The sequence below is a fragment of the Haemaphysalis longicornis genome, unplaced genomic scaffold (genome assembly GCF_048455015.1).
Source record: "Haemaphysalis longicornis isolate Haplotype H1 unplaced genomic scaffold, Haemaphysalis longicornis Haplotype H1 scaffold_4, whole genome shotgun sequence".
NCBI lineage: Eukaryota > Metazoa > Arthropoda > Arachnida > Ixodida > Ixodidae > Haemaphysalis > Haemaphysalis longicornis.
The window spans coordinates 193,196,405-193,214,485 of record NW_027526361.1 but is presented as its reverse complement, the minus strand read 5'-3'; the positions used below and the strand labels follow the sequence as shown (position 1 = coordinate 193,214,485).

General features: G+C 46.3%; 1 protein-coding gene across 1 annotated transcript; it reads right to left on the bottom strand.

Annotated features, from left to right (window-relative positions):
• Positions 1–2,893: 2,893 nt before the first annotated feature.
• On the bottom strand, positions 2,894–14,845 carry LOC144180167 (uncharacterized). The gene is made up of 5 exons (XM_077708554.1): positions 14,831–14,845; positions 13,023–13,413; positions 9,724–9,812; positions 6,249–6,438; positions 2,894–3,033 (listed from the first exon to the last, which is right to left on the bottom strand). Exons 1-5 carry the CDS (start codon positions 14,843–14,845, stop codon positions 2,894–2,896), a joined length of 825 nt encoding a protein of 274 aa, XP_077564680.1.
• Positions 14,846–18,081: the final 3,236 nt, after the last annotated feature.

Genomic DNA, 18,081 nt, shown 5'->3' with positions numbered 1-18,081 from the left:
GGCTAGTGTGCCGAGGGCGGGCTCCAGGCGGGCGCCGGGAGCGATGTACGCGGCCGTCTGCCGTGCGGGGCGCTGCCGTGCGGGAGTGTGCGCGTTCATCCGGCCCGAGCAGATCGCGCGGTTACCTCCGAGCTGCGTAGCAGACGGCAGCGGCAGAACTTTCCATTCCCGCTTGCGACGAAAGCGAGCGAAAGCGACGGGAATTCTGTCGCGCAACCAAAATTTGTCCCGACCATTCGACAAAAACGATCGTCGCGCGACAAAGCGACGGAATTCCTGCCGCTCTCACTCGCTTTCGTCGCAAGTGCGAAGGGGCCTTTATGCGCAATCTCCGCCCCACATAAAACAAGCTCTTGCTTGTCGCCTGAGCATACGGTTGATATCTAACTACGTTACACTGTGCTTGCCAGTGTATTTAAACGATGTCACTAGGTTTGAAACGTACGCGCTCGGCGTGCAGCTTTGTAAACGCAAGCGGTTTCACATACGCACGCTATTTTGCTGCTAATAGAGTTTTAGTACAGCGTTCGTAGCCTTTGCATACGCTAAACGCTAAATTTTTGCGTCCCGCTACGTGACACCGCGATGGGAGTTTTAGTAGAGCGTCTCATCAGTTTTGCGTAGCGACACACTAATGCATACGGCGCCATCTGTCAAATGTTTTCCGAAATGTCTCGCCGGCTGATCTGCTAGCGGAGTGCCGGAGTGTTTGGACATTTTACGACTATCCAAACAAGTGCAAACAAACGCTTTCTCGTGAGTGTTGAATGCAACACACGGGTGCAGCTTGTCAGAACACGGGTTCTCGCTGATCGAGTGCAGCGTTGGTTTGCTCTTCGCCTTCACGTTCATCGCCGCTGATAAAGCGATCCGATCCGGGGCGTTTTGTGCACGGGTTCTGTGTCGGTTGAAAATGTCTTTTTTCACATGCCGCCGGTACTAGGAATTACAACCACCGCAGAATAACACCCGGCCCCAGCGGGGCCACATCTGAGACCGCGCTTTTTGGATAAACAGTGCGCGGTGCACCAAAGGGAACGGGCGCACGATTCTCCCCACGCGGCTGCGAGTTCACCGCCGATACCAACTGCACCTACGTACACCGCGAAAGGGCAAGGCCAGGCCGCACACATGCGGCCATGTCATTCGTTCGCTTTTCCAGCCTGTGTCCATGGTGTCTACAGAGATGAAAAAGCCGAAAGAGCTGGCCCGTAGCAGACGGCAGTCTGTGGGAGCGCAATAGCGGAAGTACGTCACCGCTGAGGAGCGGAGCATCATGGGATGGGAGGCCAACAGCGAAGAAACAGTTGAAAGGAGGAGGAAATACGGCGCGACGATAATTCGCGGTTTTTGATTTACGATTTCTCAGCTAATACTCATCGCTTTAACAAAATTCTTGCAGGAGGAGATTGCTAATACACTGCTTTATTTGGTTACATGTACATCCATGCATCGGCGGAAGGCATTTCAGGACCCCTTTAAGTAGCACGAGGACGTCTGCAGTCGCAAAATTACATGTCTGTTTTTGGAAGTATTGCAGGCTGCATCCTTTTGTACGCAGTCCTGAATGATCAGAATGGGTGATTTCCAGCTAGTCGTTATGGAAGTCAAAATTAAAGTAAAAACATCGCCCAAAATCCGGCAATGTGTCTACGGGAAGAGGTACCTTGATTCGGCAGTTTTATGTCATCATGAAACCGGGTTTGAAGAAAAAAGGGCCAAAATAGAGTCGGCCATAGCAGAGAGGGAAAAAGAATATGTAACGGTTACAGCAACCGTATCGAAAGAGCGGTTCATTTACACGGGCGAAGCTAATGACATAGCTCCACTTCCAATTTCTGCTTTTCCAAAGTAAATTTTGCTTTCAGTCCTTGCTGCAGTTTCTCAGACCCTTGTGTCTCGCAATTCCGAACGATGCTGCCAAATGAAGAGATCTCAGTACAGTCTCTAGGTGGGTAAAGGAGCCTCTGGAAACGGCAAAATCTCTTAACTTGCATTTTAGACAACTGTTACCATGCCAGAATAATTTCGCGGAGCGAGGTGAAATCTATTCAAATTACATAGAAAAAACAAGAAACCGGGTGAAAATCATGCGCCTGTGAAATAATAAATACGTTATTGTGTAGTGGCGACAGAAATTGAAATCAGGAATGCATAACTTCATTTCTGCCTTCCTAAGAGATAGGAGTTTTCAAATTTTCAAATTTAATTTGCAACATAACTTATCACTACCAAATATAACGGCTGGGAGTTCCTAAGGGCTCTGTCATATCTTATACTTCTTTTAGTCCCTTAGCAACAAAAGGCCATACTTCAAATGTATTTCTAACACATTTAATACATGTATTAATTCTGTATTTATTTTGCATTATTTTGTCCGCATTCGAAATACATTACTAGTGCATTAAAAATACAGCAAAAGTACATTTCACGAATGCATTTTAAGTACGCTCGGAATATTTGGTAAATATATTCTCATCATATTCAAAATGAATTTAAAATGCAATCTTGAATATGTCTACACGTATTGAATGTGTGCTTAAAATACATTGGAAACATATTTACCTTCACGAACCTGGGAATGCAGCCTTTAATAAGTGCATTGAAAATGCATTTTACATGTATTCATGCCAAATCAAGAGTGTGCTAGAAGTGCACTTAAAATATTATCTCAAATACATTTGAAGTGCATTAAAATGCACTCAAAGTGCACTTGCAATAGTATTTTAAATGTATTTAAATCTCATTAAAGTGCATTAAAGTGCTAAACTTAAAATGCATTTAGAACGCATTACTGAATGTATTGCTTCCTTCAAGCATGCAACAAGCCATGCAGAATAACCCACACAAGAAACTCAAAATTCTCGAGGTCCCAGACGAAGCACAACTTTGTTTATTTAGCGATAGAAGCTGGTGCCTGTGTGGCGGCACTTCCGCTTTTCTTTAAAGCTGTAGCCGCATTGTTGCATTTGCGGCGCAGGTAGCTACGGACGTCAGACTCCGTCACGTTGGAGAATTTCTCCAGCACATGGACTGAAAAAGAACAAAACAGATTTAAGGGCAGTCCTAAACAAGGTTTAAGAGGCTGCCATTTTACATGTGCAATCGTTGAAGTATGATCAAAGGAATGTCCATAAAAAAAATGGTTTGAAAGCGTTCAGCATTAGCCAAGTTGTTGTTCACTGAAAAATGCTACATATATAGCCTAGGGCTGTTGCTCTTTTTTTTGTGTGCCTAAAAGCACTGTAGGTGCTATGAGGTGACCAGCTCAAAGCAGGAACACCTAGAAAGCTGTCAAGGCCCTTATACTGCGAGATACATGCAGCCACTGGCTCCACTCGGCACGTCGCACTTTCTTTTAGCAGCCATCGTGAATGCTCCACGTACTGTTAGTTGCATTGCTCCTTGTGTCCACTGTGCTAGGTTGTGCACATCAGTTTTTGAAAAAGGGAACTGAGCATTTGGACTAGATAGTGCACTCCAAAACACAACATGCTCGCCCAATAATTTTTCAGGACTTCCATTAACTATTAGAAGCTCACTAGCATTTCTTGCATGTGGCGCTGCTAAGGCAAACAGGTCCATCCTCGTTCAATTCGCGTAGAGAAGGCTCAGCATCACTGGAATTATTTGGTCCCCTCTTTAACAAGCCATGCCAACAACAAACCCTTGCACAATTTCTCTCCGCACTACCATCCCCTTATGCAAGTTTAAGTTGGTATTCACCATAGTTCTGCTCTGGTAATCAGCAACAAGTTTGTGCTGTTGTGGCACATGTCAATTCGTGTGTGCACGCAGCTCCCTGGCATGGCAGATGCAGTGGCTGCACGCAAAGTGTTTCTGCTTAGAGAAGACACTGCATGCTTTTCTTAATTATCCATCCTTGTAAAGAATGTGCTATATCTACAAACTCAGCTAAGCTTGTGCAAAGGATGGTGGAGATGACATTCGTCCTACAAAGATACACCGTGCCTGAGATTCGCTCACACGGGCGGCCACCCAACCCATCGGAACAACTAGGAGGGTCCCCCAGAGCCAAACACGTGGTTGGCTGCAGCATTCGATGGGACCTGCCTAGAGAAGCGCCGGTCAAGGATTCGCACGCAAACAGCGGTGCCATCGACTTCAGTGCCAGTTGCATCACAGAGGCTGCATGACAAATAGCTACATCAATGCTAGTTTGAACGTTGACGTCATGAGCGACACGCCTGAGAGGAGGTATGGGCACTAAAGAAGAAGAGTGTGAAGGAAAAGTTCCACAAGCAAGAGTTGAATGAGGAGGACGGAGAGGAAGAAGAAGGCCAGGCTACATTCCTCGAACGACACACAGTTTTCTCGGACCCTGGGCAGAGCCAAGTGACACATCAGGCAGGCGAACAAGATCCAGGCTGTGTTCCCGGACAGAGAACCCGCAGCAACGCACTGTCGGCGGTTCCAGGCGACATCAAGGACCAGGCAACGAGAACCAGTTGAGCTGCTGGCGTGGGACGCCTGGCCCGGGCACTCACAGCAGTTCTGGCATGCACCGGGGACTCTGCACTGCTTACTCCTGTCAGCAATGACTGATTCCGCAATGAGCAGGCCCCAGTGGACATGACTCGCACCAGCTCCGCGTGCAACCGACAGAAACAGCTGATGACATAAGAGGCATCCTGGCACAAGACAACAGCAGGCAAGGTTGTGTGCAAACATTTTATCAGGAACGTTCAGGCACAGTGGGCAGGCTAGTGGTTTGGTGACTCGTGTAAATGTCATCCCCATAAATACAATGTTTTCATTGTAATCCACTTACTTGATCGATGTGACATTTTGGCGAGCCTACTAGGATCCATTTTTTCCTGTCACTTTCAATCCAGCTAAGCAGATAATACATCCGGAGAAACTGTTAAACAGATCTGGAGAAGCATTTTATTTATGGGGATGACATTTACACGAGTCACCAAATCACTAGCCTGCCCACTGTGCCTGAACGTTCCTGATAAAATGTTTGCACACAACCTTGCCTGCTGTTGTCTTGTGCCAGGATGCCTCTTATGTCATTAGCTGTTTCTGTCGGTTGCAAGCGGAGCTGGTGCGAGTCATGTCGAGTGGGGCCTGCTCATTGCGGAATCAGTCATTGCTGACAGGAGTAAGCAGTGCAGAGTTCCCCGGTGCATGCCAGAACTGCTGTGAGTGCCCGGGCCAGGCGTCCCACGCCAGCAGCTCAACTGGTTCTCGTTGCCTGGTCCTTGATGTCGCCTGGAACCGCCGACAGTGCGCTGCTGCGGGTTCTCTGTCCGGGAACACAGCCTGGATCTTGTTCGCCTGCCCGATGTGTCGCTCGGCTCTGCCCAGGGTCCGAGAAAACTGGGTGTCGTTCGAGGAAAGTAGCCTGGCCTTGTTCCTCCTCCCCGTCCTCCTCATTCAACTTTTGCTTGTGGAACTTTTCCTTCACACTCTACTTCTTTAGTGCCCATACCTCCTCTCGGGCATGTCGCTCATGACAGGCAACACGTGACAGCTAAACAATGAAAGAAAAATCTATTTTTCATGTTTATACAACTCCTGCATTATGCAGAGGGGCAATATTTGCGATATTTTGTCGTGAACACATACTCAACCGCACGGTGTGAAATCACAGTATTGAAAACCCATTTATTGCCCTTTTAAAGTAAGCTGCTGGACAGATACATGCCGAGTCATTTCACGACTTAGAAACTTAAATTATGATGTATACATACAACACAGTTCCTTAGTGCTAAATACTTGCCCAAAAAATAGCGCTTACAATTTTGCTAAATGTATTTTTAAGGCATAGCTACATATACAGTGGGCACCACTTGTGCTAGCATGCCCTGAAATATTTTCTTGCTTGCCACAGATTTAGATGTGGTTATCAAGGTAAATCTCTTGTGAATGAGTGATAAATGCTGATTTCTTACACCCAAGCTTGTTTTAATATGATTTTTTTTATTGTGGCTCTAGACGTTATCATTTTTCTTGGGCTAAAAGGCACACCATAGCAGAGGGCTATAATTTACTTTAAAGCATCCCTAGATCTTTAACAAGCTCTCAGATTCAGCCCCCCACAATCTAGTTTTTTTGCTAAAAAAAAAACAGCTGCCACAATGTCATGCTCAGCATGACACCCAGTGGGTACAAATAAGTACCCAAAGCAAGTGAGCTGCAACAATCATGTTATTTGGCAACAGTGCTACATGCAAGATTATTCAGTGAAGTGACCACTTGCAGTGTGCAAACAGCCTCACCAATAATATCGTCCACTGTTTCCTTATCTAAAGCGGTTTTGCCGCCGCCGCTCAGTGACCCCTTCAGGCAGCACCTGCCCAGGGTATCGTTTCCGAAAACCATCTGGGCCAGCTCTTGGGTGTAGAGCGACGGCGTGTTACTCAGCCTGAGCAGGCGTATCGTTGGGATCCGGGTTGTGCCAAACTGGACCTGCGACAGGAAGAAAGCAGACAAGCCAGTTCACCAAGTTATACTTTGATGACCTAGACACAGCACCTTTGTTTCAAAGTATCGATTAGCAGCCACCAATAAGCTGGATTTTGGTGTGTTCTTAAACTAGTTCGATTACTTTTGGTACCTTGCACAGAAGCTCATACACAGGGCTCCCTTCCTTCATGTGAAACGTGAACATATACTATGAGTTAGCGAAACATGAACAACCTTCCAGCAGGCACTGCAGACTACTATACCATGCATTTTTGGCAAATTACGTGCAAATGACCGGCACTTTTCTTGCACAAACCAGTGAATATTGTGTTAAGAAAGCATACATTCCTGCTTATGAAGTGTTCTCCAATACTTTAGTTTGGGTACGTGCTACTTTGAGGGCATGCTCCTTGATAGGCTTCAGAGTACGCATACAGCATGGAGAGTAGGGGCACACCTTTCTAATAGCAACGTGCCTACTGCTTGAATGGTAATTTCTTTACTCATTGACTATTTGGCACATGCATACCTGCCAGGTTCGCCGGGATGTCATTAGGGAGATCTGATGTGGGGGGGGGGGGTCACAAGTAACATAGTGAAATATTTTACATGCGTTTTTAATTGATTGAAGAATGATTGTGGGGTTTAACGCGCCGATGCAACGCAAGACAATGAGGCGCGTCGTAGTGGAGGGCTCCGGATTAAGTTTGACCACCTGCAGGGAATCTTTAACATGCGCCGAAATCTCGTACACATGGGCGTTCTTGCTTTTCACCTTCATCAGAAAAGCGGCCGCCGCGGCCGCGAATCGAACCTGCGTCCTCGTGCTCAGCAGCACGCCTTAGCCACGGAGCCACCACAGCGGGTCCAGCCACAAGTCTAAACAAGGCAGTATCGGCCAACAATAAAACCTGTTTCCTTTGTCTTTAACTGGTACATCGGAAGCAAACATGCGGCAGTCTACGTTTCCAGCTAGCTTTTGTGTGCGCGAGTTTAGTTGTTTGCTTCCCCGTTCAAACATTAAAAGGGTTGTTTATTATATAAACACAATTATTGAAGGAACTTCTAGTGTTCGGAAGTTAGGGTCAACTCATTTTTCCTTCACCAAGCACAATAATACCAAGCGAGGAAAAGTGACACTGCGCATCCTGAAACCACTTATATGTAATTCGATTGCTTACGTGCAATGAATAATTCTGTTAGCGGTTTAGTCACTTCAATATCCTCACCTATGGCTTGCATTCAACAGTAAGTTAGCAGTTACAGCACTACGTGAATTGAAATTTTTGAAAGGTAGACCAGAATTCTGGACTGCACATACAAACCAGTTTTTAAGCTGCATTTTAAAGCAAAGCTTTCTATCTCTATTAGCCAACGATTCCTTCGTGGCGTGCGGGACAACAAACTCCTAACGCGGATGAGGATGGGAGGGCAGTTTTCACTCCCCGATGGCGCAGCAATAGGGCATCATCACCCACCGTTCCCCGCACACAGCTGCCTGCTTGCACCGGTGGGCGCATTGCAGGGTCGGTTTCATCGGCTGTTTTAGTGACGGTTGTTTTTGGCCTGTTCTGGTGTGCTTCGCGTCAATTGCGTGCTTCCTTTGCACAGCTTGATTAAATTGTTCGACAGCACCTACTGGGTAACCCGGACCCGATAGAATTAAGTGCTCACATGGCAAGGATAGGTTAAGGATTGGTTTGCAGGGCGTGAAAAGGAGATGTGGAGACCACATACAGACATCTGGCCGCTAAACAACTACCTTTTGCGCATTGCTTGCACGAATGGAACTCCGTTTTTTAAAAAGGTGAATACCAATTCGGTTGTGTTTTTTAGAGGTATTGCAAAAGGCGAAAGTAGCAACTGGTTCTGATAAATAGTGATTATAAAAGTTCACTGAGCTTTCTCGCAATTCTCAAACTTACTGAAGTAACTAGTTTAAATCGGTATAAATGGGAATCCCTAAGCTCACATGTCATATTGTTTTGGTGTTCGCGCTTGTGACCCGCCGCGGTGGCTCAGTGGCTAAGGCGTTGCGCTGCTCAGCACGAGGTCGCGGGTTCGATTCCCGACCACGGCGGCCGCTTTTCTGATGGAGGCGAAAAGCAAAAACGCCCTTGTGTACGAGATTTCGGCGCACGATAAAGAACCCCAGGTGGTCAAAATTAATCCGGAGCCCTCCACTACGGCGCACCTCATCGCCTGCGTTGCGTTGGCGCGTTAAACCTCAACAATCAATCAATGTTCGCGCTTGTGTCACGCGGTGGTGTTGCCCCAAGCTAGCACATCAGGATGGCTAGGTTCTGCTGTCTCAACCTTCGAAAGACGCTCCTCCATTCTGCCGACTCACGGCTGGGCTACAGCAGTGGCAGCGTTCACCGCTCCAGCCCGGCCGTGGCCGACGCTGCTGCTGTGCTCGGATGGTGCACCCTCGAATTCCAGGTAACGGCTGGCAGAATCTCTGGTTTCACTCTTTGTAGAGCCACATGTGTGAATTCAAGTGACGTCACATGGGAAATTGCTGTGGGTGTCGTTTAAAGCTTTGCTTTCCAACCACCTTCACAGCATGGACTGGAGCCAATTTTTTTCACATGCACTCTATTTTTTACTCCTGTGCACTTCTGTGGCTCCCACAAGTTATAATCACACACAAAAAAGTTTTTTTTTTCTTTTTCGAGTGGCTTGATGCCATCTTACACAACAGAGGTAAAATTCTGAAAAAATTCAGCAAAAGAATGCAAGATCCAGCAAGAAAACTATGTGCAAGGTCAGAGTTCTGTTACAATTGTTGCCAAAATAATCAAAGCAGTCGCACCGCCAGGGCACATGGACAGAAAACTGTCAATGGCAACTGATAAAGGACGTTATTTTTGAATTACATGGTTAACAGCTGTACAAAGACACCCACACAAAGGGCGTGTAACTCTCGAATGTTTTGCTGCCAACTGATAGCGTCCAAGGTCTGTTGAGATGCACCTCAAAATGAGTATTTGAAAGACACTGATTAAAATTTAAAGCAATGAGTTGATAAAATATTTTACATTTATGTTCCTGAAATGTTGTTCAAGCAGATAAAATTAAGCTAAAGCAAATAAATTTTCTGTTCGTGGCCCTTTCAGACATTTATGCATAAACATCAGTCTCTTCCAACTTGCTTTAGCTGTCGAACTTGGATATAATTAAGCATCCCAGGACTTTTTCTTTAAACTATCCCACACACTGTAAATTTGTTTCTGTTAAGAGAAAATATGCCTCGGCTAGTATCACAGATTTGGTGTCCAGACTTACACATGCGCCACCACTCCCAGCTGCGACATTCTCTCCCAGAGGCCGATTCACCATGCGCGATTTTATGTCCGCAAAGAGTGCAGGCATCCCTAAAAAGCAGAGAGAGAAAACAAGTACATACAGATGTGTGCATATAACAGGTGCATAGCTGCAGTGCACAGGTCAATTTTTCTGAGAGGTGGCTAGTGCAGGAACTCTGCAGCACACACTGCATGTTTAAGGTAATACCCATACCATACGTACACGAAAAATGACATTAAGTGCTTAATGCCTTAAAGGGGCCCTACAACAGTTACAATCGACTGCTAGCAATGTATTTTGGGGTAAAGTCTATTGTCCCAGCAATCTCCTCCCGCAAGAATTATGAAAATCCGTTCACTATCACCGAAACTACGCGCAATGAGAAATCGCGCATAATCGCTCCCTCCCAACTAGACCAGGGACAAAGCGACAAAAGCTGCGCGCTCTCTCCCGGAGAGGGGGGCGGCTCGCGGCGTTCTCTTCGCAGCCTTCGATATATCACAGGCCGGGGAGTTTTCTCCTTTTCTCCGCAACGTGGAGGCGCCTATTTCTGGTCTGGTGCCACAAAAAAGCAGGCATGGTGGCCTGCTCGCAAGCAAGCGCTCGGGCTGGTAGGGCGTTTTTGGTGCAATAAACGTTTGTAGTCGAGTGGTCCCGTTGAAAAGGAAGTATTCAGCTCGTTACTCAAACTCCGTGCGCACTCAAAACACAAGAGAAACGGCAAAACTGTGCCTACAGGTTCAGACATAGAAGAGGTTCGTACACAGCGACGACGACGGCGGAAATGGGAGAAATTAGCCGTGAAGTTGACCAGTGACAGCCGATCGGGCAGCCATGGCCTCTATGACGTCGCTCAGGCCATGCCAGGGGGGCATGGCCTGAAGGGTGCAAGAACTGAAGAGAGTGCGGTTGGTTTTTCCACGTCTTTCACAGCGATTTGCGCACTCACTGCTTCACGTGCACGTGTATATTTGGCTTAGGTATTCCTGGCAGTGTAATCTAAACGTTGCGCAGGTTTACTTGCACTGCTCAGAGTGTTGCAGGGTCCCTTTAAGTTTTAATGCCATTAACTCACTGCTACACGCAAAAATCTAATGCCATTTTCGGTTTAAGGAGTTCCGCACAACTCATTCGCCTTCATGAATGCCTTAAATCTGCCTACTCTCGAACACGATGGGCATCAAATGAAACCAACAAAACTCTCAGCACCAGAGAGTTGTCACAGAAATGTAGTTAACCCTTTGAGGGTCACGGGCGTACATGTACGGCATCGGCAAACACTTTCAAAACAGTCAATGACGTACATATACGGCATTACTTGTATCTCTAAAAAGCGTGTCTTTTTCGCCAACTTCTCTTGCCAACTTCTCATGCTTGGCATGTGCTGCCACACTCCGGAAATACGTCAAATTTTTTTCTTGCACCGATGGCTCTTCTTTTTATTTTTTATGATTTACCTCAGTGGCGCGCCGGCTATTGTTTGCACATCCGCTAACAAGGGGGCGCGCTGGGTGTCGCCCACCGGGCACCTCTCGCTTCTTGCGCCTACCACAGACCAAGGTCACCTGCGAAACTGATGAGGCTCTTTTCTCCTTTTTATTTTTATTTTAGGGGCGGTGCGCCTTTCCTCCGGGTGCTTCCCGCTTTTTGCGCCCGCTAAACTGATGTCTATCTGATTTTGATTCACTGAAAAGGTGCCAGCTTGTTGCTCTCTCGTTTTTATTTAGAATTTTTCTTGTGTTACTCATGAATAAACCACATATATGTAACGACACAAACGATTTTTTTGTCACTTCACTATGGTCACCCTAAAAATATTACGATATTTTTTTCTTGAAATAGGTTCACCCGAAGAATTTAAATCAGAAGTAAAAAAATCGACCCTGGGGGAGTCGCATTTGGAAAAAAATTCAACCCTCAAAGGGTTTAACTTCGAAATAAGACGCTTTTTTGTGCACTTTTGGTGGGGAAGTTCTCATAAGGATAAAGTTCACTAAAATAGCAGCAAAAGGCAAAACATCGTGTTAGTCGTCGTTTTGAATTTTTCAGATTTGGCTACCGTTGGCAGGCAACCACAGTTGCTGAAGCGACTTTTAGAAATGGCTCACACCATTTTTTAGAAAACACTATTTCTCAGAACATTTTTTATTACAAAAAACAATTTTAACCCTTGTAAATATTTTTATCTACTTTAAAAGCTTCTAAAATATTGGTGCATTTCTTTGTTGATTATCATGCCGAATACTTTGCATTTTTGCATGCAGCACGATCTGCCCAAATAATGTAATTCGGTACTTTAAGGCCTTAAACACTGAATATCATTTTCATGTACGTGTGGCATGGGTATAACTCAGCCACATAGCCTGATTGTTTTCAAAAAACAGCTCGCATTGATGTCAAACCGCAGCTATCTTTTGAACGAAAAACAGGGCCTAGAGCTACATGCTAGGCTGTAAAAGACTAGTTTTCCTTCAAAGGTTTTGTCAGTGCTGGTTGAGACTTTCTGAAAGGTGAAGTGCACCATGGGCCATAAGACAGCTTCCATAAGTGCAAAACCCAGTAGTTGTCCTTTATGTGTAAAAAATGGTGCGCAATCAGAAGAATGCAGTCAACAGGCACAGAAAGTTAGCTATTTCCTCCTATCACAAGTTTGCTTGACTGTGCCCCCGTATGCTAAAAGGAAAAACAAGACACCGCTAGTTTGAAGTGAGCATTCTACATCTACAAGTTCTGTAACTACAGGTGACCATGCTGCCGTTGCGAGGTTTACATTCACCTGACAGGCCACTGTTTAAATAAACAATTAAGGCAGCAACGGCAGCAAAGGCAGCAACACCGTATGGCACATGCACACAAGGCATGTGAGCCGCATCTGAACCAAACAAAGCTGCTAACAGAAGCCAATAGATAGCAGAACTGAACTAGGCTGTAAAGCCCTACTGCTCCTTTTCGAATGTGAGCACTAGGGACACCTGAGACATGCCTGAAGGCACATGCCACACTATGGGTGAGAGACCAAAGTAGGTATCCTCGAGGCTCCAAACATGGAGGTGAAAGGACAATGGTAGACAAGCGCTGTAAATTGTTACATAATTTCTGTGAAGCTGCCTGCTTGGCAGGTGGACACTACTTAGGCTGGGAGCATGCGGGAAGGCTAGCAGGTGAGGCAGGGAAAGAGAGAGCAACAGGAAAATGGCCGTCAGAAGCCATTATCAGCTAACGCGACTGGAAATGCTCAACAGAAGGTGTTGCTAGAGGTGACAATTTTTGATTCATACCTTCTAGAAGTGGGTACAGAGAATCCATTGCAAACAGGGCTTTCGATTCGGCTTCGAAAGCCCTGCTCTCAGCGGCCTCAACCCGTGCTTCCAAAATCTCCAAGCGCGAGTCTTCCACGCCAACAGCCTTGGCATCGGCTTCTGCTGCCATGGCTTCGGAATCAATGGCCCTGGCCTCGGCTTCAGTGGCCCTGGCCTCGGCATCACCGGCCCTGGCCTCCGCCTCAGCGGCCCTGGCCTCAGCCTCAGCGGCCCTGGCCTCAGCCTCCGCAACCCTGGCGTCGGCTTGTGTTGTGGTCTTGGCTGCGGTGCTGTAGGCTTTGCCTACCACAGCTCGTGCCTCAGCCGTGGTTGCTGCAGCCTCAGGGTCATTTTCCAGGTCCCGGGTACTCTGGAAGCAAGCAAAGGCTTTGAATGGCCAAGACATAGCCAGCCCTATCATGCCTTCTTCAAAACACGGAAGTCCCGATTTTAAAAGGTGCTTTCCACAAAACCACTGATAGACGGCCATACCTCGAATTTTCCCTCAAGAACAGGTTTGATCACAATGAGGCTATTTATCAGACAACTCTTTTCGTGTCCTGAAATCTTGTTAGACATTTCAAGCAGGGGAAGTAAGAGAGAATTTCGCTGACAACCATGCCCATTAATGTCGCCTCCTTTTTGACTCTTGTGCACTGCGAAGATTTTATTTTTTGAGCCATCGCAACTTTCTGTAACTTCCTGCTGATAGCGACATTATGATCAAAATTTACCTGTTGATGTGTGCTTAGTTTGCTGAGTATTACATACTGCTACCTCACCCATTTTCTTTTTTGTTCCTGTTATAACTGCACTGGATCAGTGCTGAGAAGGTTTTGGGGGTATTTTTATTAGTTTTTTGGATTTTGCTTTTTTTTTACTGCTCACAGAAGCCACCAAAACTAATACAATGATAACAACTGTTGAGCAGCAATATCGACAGCTTAGCTCAACGAATTCACCACTGGAAGTGATTCATGTAAAATATGAAAATAGCGTTCAATCACAGAGGTTGCCACCTGTTCTGGTGTCTCTTTATCGTTTTTGTTTCGCCCAAGGGCAATGCACTAGGCAGAACAGCAAGCACAGCTTTTGTGCGCACAACTGAACAAATGCAGGAACACTGGTAAAGAAGTGTCGGTTTTATTTTCAGTGCAAAGGGGGCGCGACAATGTAGCAGGAAGAATACAGCAGCCACCTTTTTCAAGGTTACTTCCGCGCATCGTAAACACCTTTTTCAATGAGGACGTTGTTGATATCAAACCATGAATTTGTTAGGACAATTTCCTCAAAGCCTGAGCATGTTTTTTTTTTTTTTTCTGAGGTAAGCATGTGTTGGTTCAAAAGTGCAGGGGTGGGAAAATGAACTAACCTGTGTTAACGCTTCTATTTTTCCCAGTTTTTTTGTCAGGCAACGCCTTGCTTCAAGCAGTTGCTCTAACCTGAATTGAAATGGTGTAAGACCCCTTGTGTACAGAGCTTGTGCTTCTTCCGGATAATTCGGGAGAGTTGGCAGGTATGCACTTGTCTCATCCATGTGCTATTCTTATGTTTCGAAATCATGTATCGACCAGTCAGCTTTCCCATTCACTGGCCTCCATGGCAGCAATGCTGAACTAGCAATGACTTTGGTAAAAACTGATGTGACAAAGCAGGAACTTTGTTTTATGTATGAGGCTTTGTTTGTATTGGCAAACAAATCCCTTTGTCTCTGTCACAAAAAACCATTTAAAGGGGTCATGAAGAAAAATAAAACTGTTTAATATAAAAGAGCTAGGCTTCAGTACCTCAGCCAGCTCCATTCCAGCCCCGAAAAGTTTTAACTAGAATGAAAAACGAAACTAGAGGCCTCACAACAATTGCCCGGTCATGTGCATTAGCGAAGGGTTAGTTGAGCGGGCACTAGCAGCACAAACAACATTTTGTGGCATCATAGAAAAGTTGCCTGAAAGCTGCTAGAAAATTTCTACTGATACACATGTTTGCTTTCATATCCCCATTATTTGTTTGAAGTTTGCTCTAAAATTCGTATTATTGTCACAACGGCAAAGCAGTCTTCCTTATGAACCAAACTGGCATTTTGTCTTCATGACCACTCTAAGATATCAGCAATGTCACTTGAAGAGAATGCACGGCTATTTCACTTCAATATTTTGCAAAAGGGAATAACCCTCCCCCATTTATTTGTGGGCAAAAACAGGGTTTTGCAATAATCAGAACTTTAGCAATTAAACCATATGCAACATCAAACACTTAGTGCGCTGAAGTACCTTCAGCAAAGCAGCATAACATCCTTATAAATGCGCACCAGTACCTTTTCGTTGGCCTCCTGCCTGAGTCGCTGCAGAACCCGGTCCTCCAATGCCACTGCCTTTCGTTTCCGGGCCTTTAGTGATGGAAAAAGAAACACAGTGAAAACATACTTTGTGAAACAAAACTATTGAATTCCCTAGTTTACCAAAGTAACAAAAAAACTTTAATGCTAGAAAACTTTCTTGCAATCTATAAAGGAGACTGGCAATATAACTTCTAGCATTGAATATATGAGGCCATCGTGCTGAAAAGTGCCAACCCGAGAAAACTCCACACAGGTTGTTTTGACATTAAAAATGAAAGGGTGTGATGGATAAGCAAAAATGCTGAGAGCAGAGGCACTAATTCAAGATTTCTGTACTGAACATACACCTGGGATATGAGGTGCACCATGTAGAGAAGGGTTCAAAATTTGTTTTATTGTGTCGCAAAAATATCTGCTGTGACCAGGAATTCAGCAAGAGCTAAGTTGCCAAAAGGAGAGGGAAGTAAAAAGGTGCAATTTTTTATAAATAATTATGTGTACCAAGATGCAAAAATCCGGCCATTGTTGGCAACAGAGAATCCCAAAAACTACTGCAACTAAAAAAGATAAAGGGCCACATTCAAACCGAGGTACATAACATTCAAACCCAGGTACATGCGGTGAGAGTAAAGTGATTTAAAGGGCTACTGAAGCACTTTTAAAACCAGGCAAAACTCTACTTTTTACAATTATTACATTGGTCAGTTTGTGCCTGTAAAGTTTTTTTGGTCATTTTTAGCTTGGGGACAGCGGTATTGGTCGTTAAAGTTGACCCTACGCCTCGCCCACTGCTTCCTGCCGCATCGCCGGAAGATCGAGAAACTGAGAGGCAGCGACCGGAATTAGCGTCATATTCGGAAGACGGCCAGTGACGTGCGCCGCCGCTTCGCTGTGTCCCAGTTTTCTGGGCAACTTTCCGAATTAAGCAGGCGTGTAATCTGCACTTTATTAATCATGATTGTCTTAAGTTGCTTTCGCGTCGATTTTTTAACCGTAATGCTACTGTGTGATTCCCTAAAGCGACTCCTAGATACCAGATATTTCCTACCCGAGCACCCGTGGCTACTACATTGCCTTCACGAGTAGTCGCGGGGCCGGCCGTGTCGTCGGCTGCTCTGTGCTTCACACGCGAAGCGACGGGCTCAAACAAATACGGAGGTACCCCAAGTCTCTGATCCATTATTATAAGGGAATTAGAAAATTTGTGGGACCACAGCGCTCTGAGCTTCCCGAACTCCTTGCTCGTTTTCCCGATCAACGTTGTTGGCTGTGATGACAGCTTAGCTGAATAGCTAGATTTTAAGAAGAATTCAAGCGAGCTGAAAGAATGAAGCGTTTTCTGCGCGCAGAAGCGCTCCGCACACTCGCCGGTCGTGCATGCCCGTACGGCGCACGAAACGGCTCGCACCACACATGCCGCGGCAGCGACCGCTCTTCGCTGCCGTCCAGAATCAAGGCCGTCGCGAAAAGCAAGGGAAACGTGCAAGAGAGGATGATAGTGTGGTGAAAAATTGTGCTAGGGATTGTCATCCAAGGTGATTTCGAAAGAGGTGATCGAATTCGTATCGCGATGCAGAACGCCGACCGGTCGCGGAGGCTCGTCGACAGGCCTGCCCGAGCAAGAGATGCGGCGAGAGGCCGATGGATGGCGTTACCTGCGCGCAAGAATGAGCACAGCACCGATCGCTAGAATGACTATCAACGTAGGAATAACGTTTCACATGCGAGAAAGGGGATGATAATGTGGTGAAAAACTGTGTTAAGGATAGTCATTCGAAATTGTAGAGATAGCGGCGACCAACTATCTCCCTTGGTGCTAAAGCTAAAGTTCCCAACAACACCGGCGATCCGTGCAACCTGAGCCGGCTGGAGCTGTTGGGGAAGGCGTTCTAAGGCTCGTCCGGGACCAGCGTGCTGCGCTTGGGTTCCTCTACCTTTTGCGGGGCGACCAACGTTCAACTCCCCTATTCTAAAACATGCGTATGTGCAGCAATGCCACGTTCCACTGACCGGCCAAGCAGCGACCCGGCACCAGCACCTCTGCGTGACGTGGCGACCGGCGCCGGCCGCACTGCCTGCGCACATCGCAGGCCGCTGCACAGAGCTTGTTGCCGCCTGTCCAAATGTAGAAACAACGTTCCACATTCGAGGATGGGGATGATGGTGGGTTGAAAAATTGTGCTAGGAATTGTGGCTAGTGCTGGTAGTGGAAGCGGCGAACCAATATCTGCGCAACTTCCCTGCACCCGAGAAACAAGTCGGCCATGAGTCGTTGGGGGAGAACCCCTTTCTAAAGCTCGCCGCAAGCGTACCTGTTTTGTTTATACTTCGCTCAGGCTCTCCTATTCTAAGGAAAGATTGTGTGAGCCCTCCATTCACCAGAGGACCTTCTAGCCCGTATCTGAATGGGGACAGAATGATATTTTCAGGCTGTGCGGTCCCCGCAGCGCCGGCACTTCCGAATATGACGTCATCTGCCGCCAGCCAATCGCGAAAGGCAGCCAGGGCTCTCACCGTGCCCTCGAGCAGGGGTCATTTGTTTTGACGAAAAAAGATGGTTTGGGTGTATTTACACATAAAATAAACATGTTTTTCGAATTCAGCATCAGGAAAACCATAATGTAATGCCCCCAACAAAATTTTTTTGAAAAGCTCTTCACCAGCCCTTTAAGCACTCCACCTACACCAGAACATGAAACA

What these genes read in the sequence shown, in the direction of transcription:
- LOC144180167 (XM_077708554.1), bottom strand. An exon ending in CTGGGAGTGGTGGCGCATGT is followed by an intron (nt 6,439 to 9,723) that starts GTAAGTCTGGAC and finishes TTCCTGTCGCAG; the next exon opens with GTCCAGTTTGGCACAACCCG. An exon ending in AACAGTGGACGATATTATTG is followed by an intron (nt 3,034 to 6,248) that starts GTGAGGCTGTTT and finishes GTTCTTTTTCAG; the next exon opens with TCCATGTGCTGGAGAAATTC.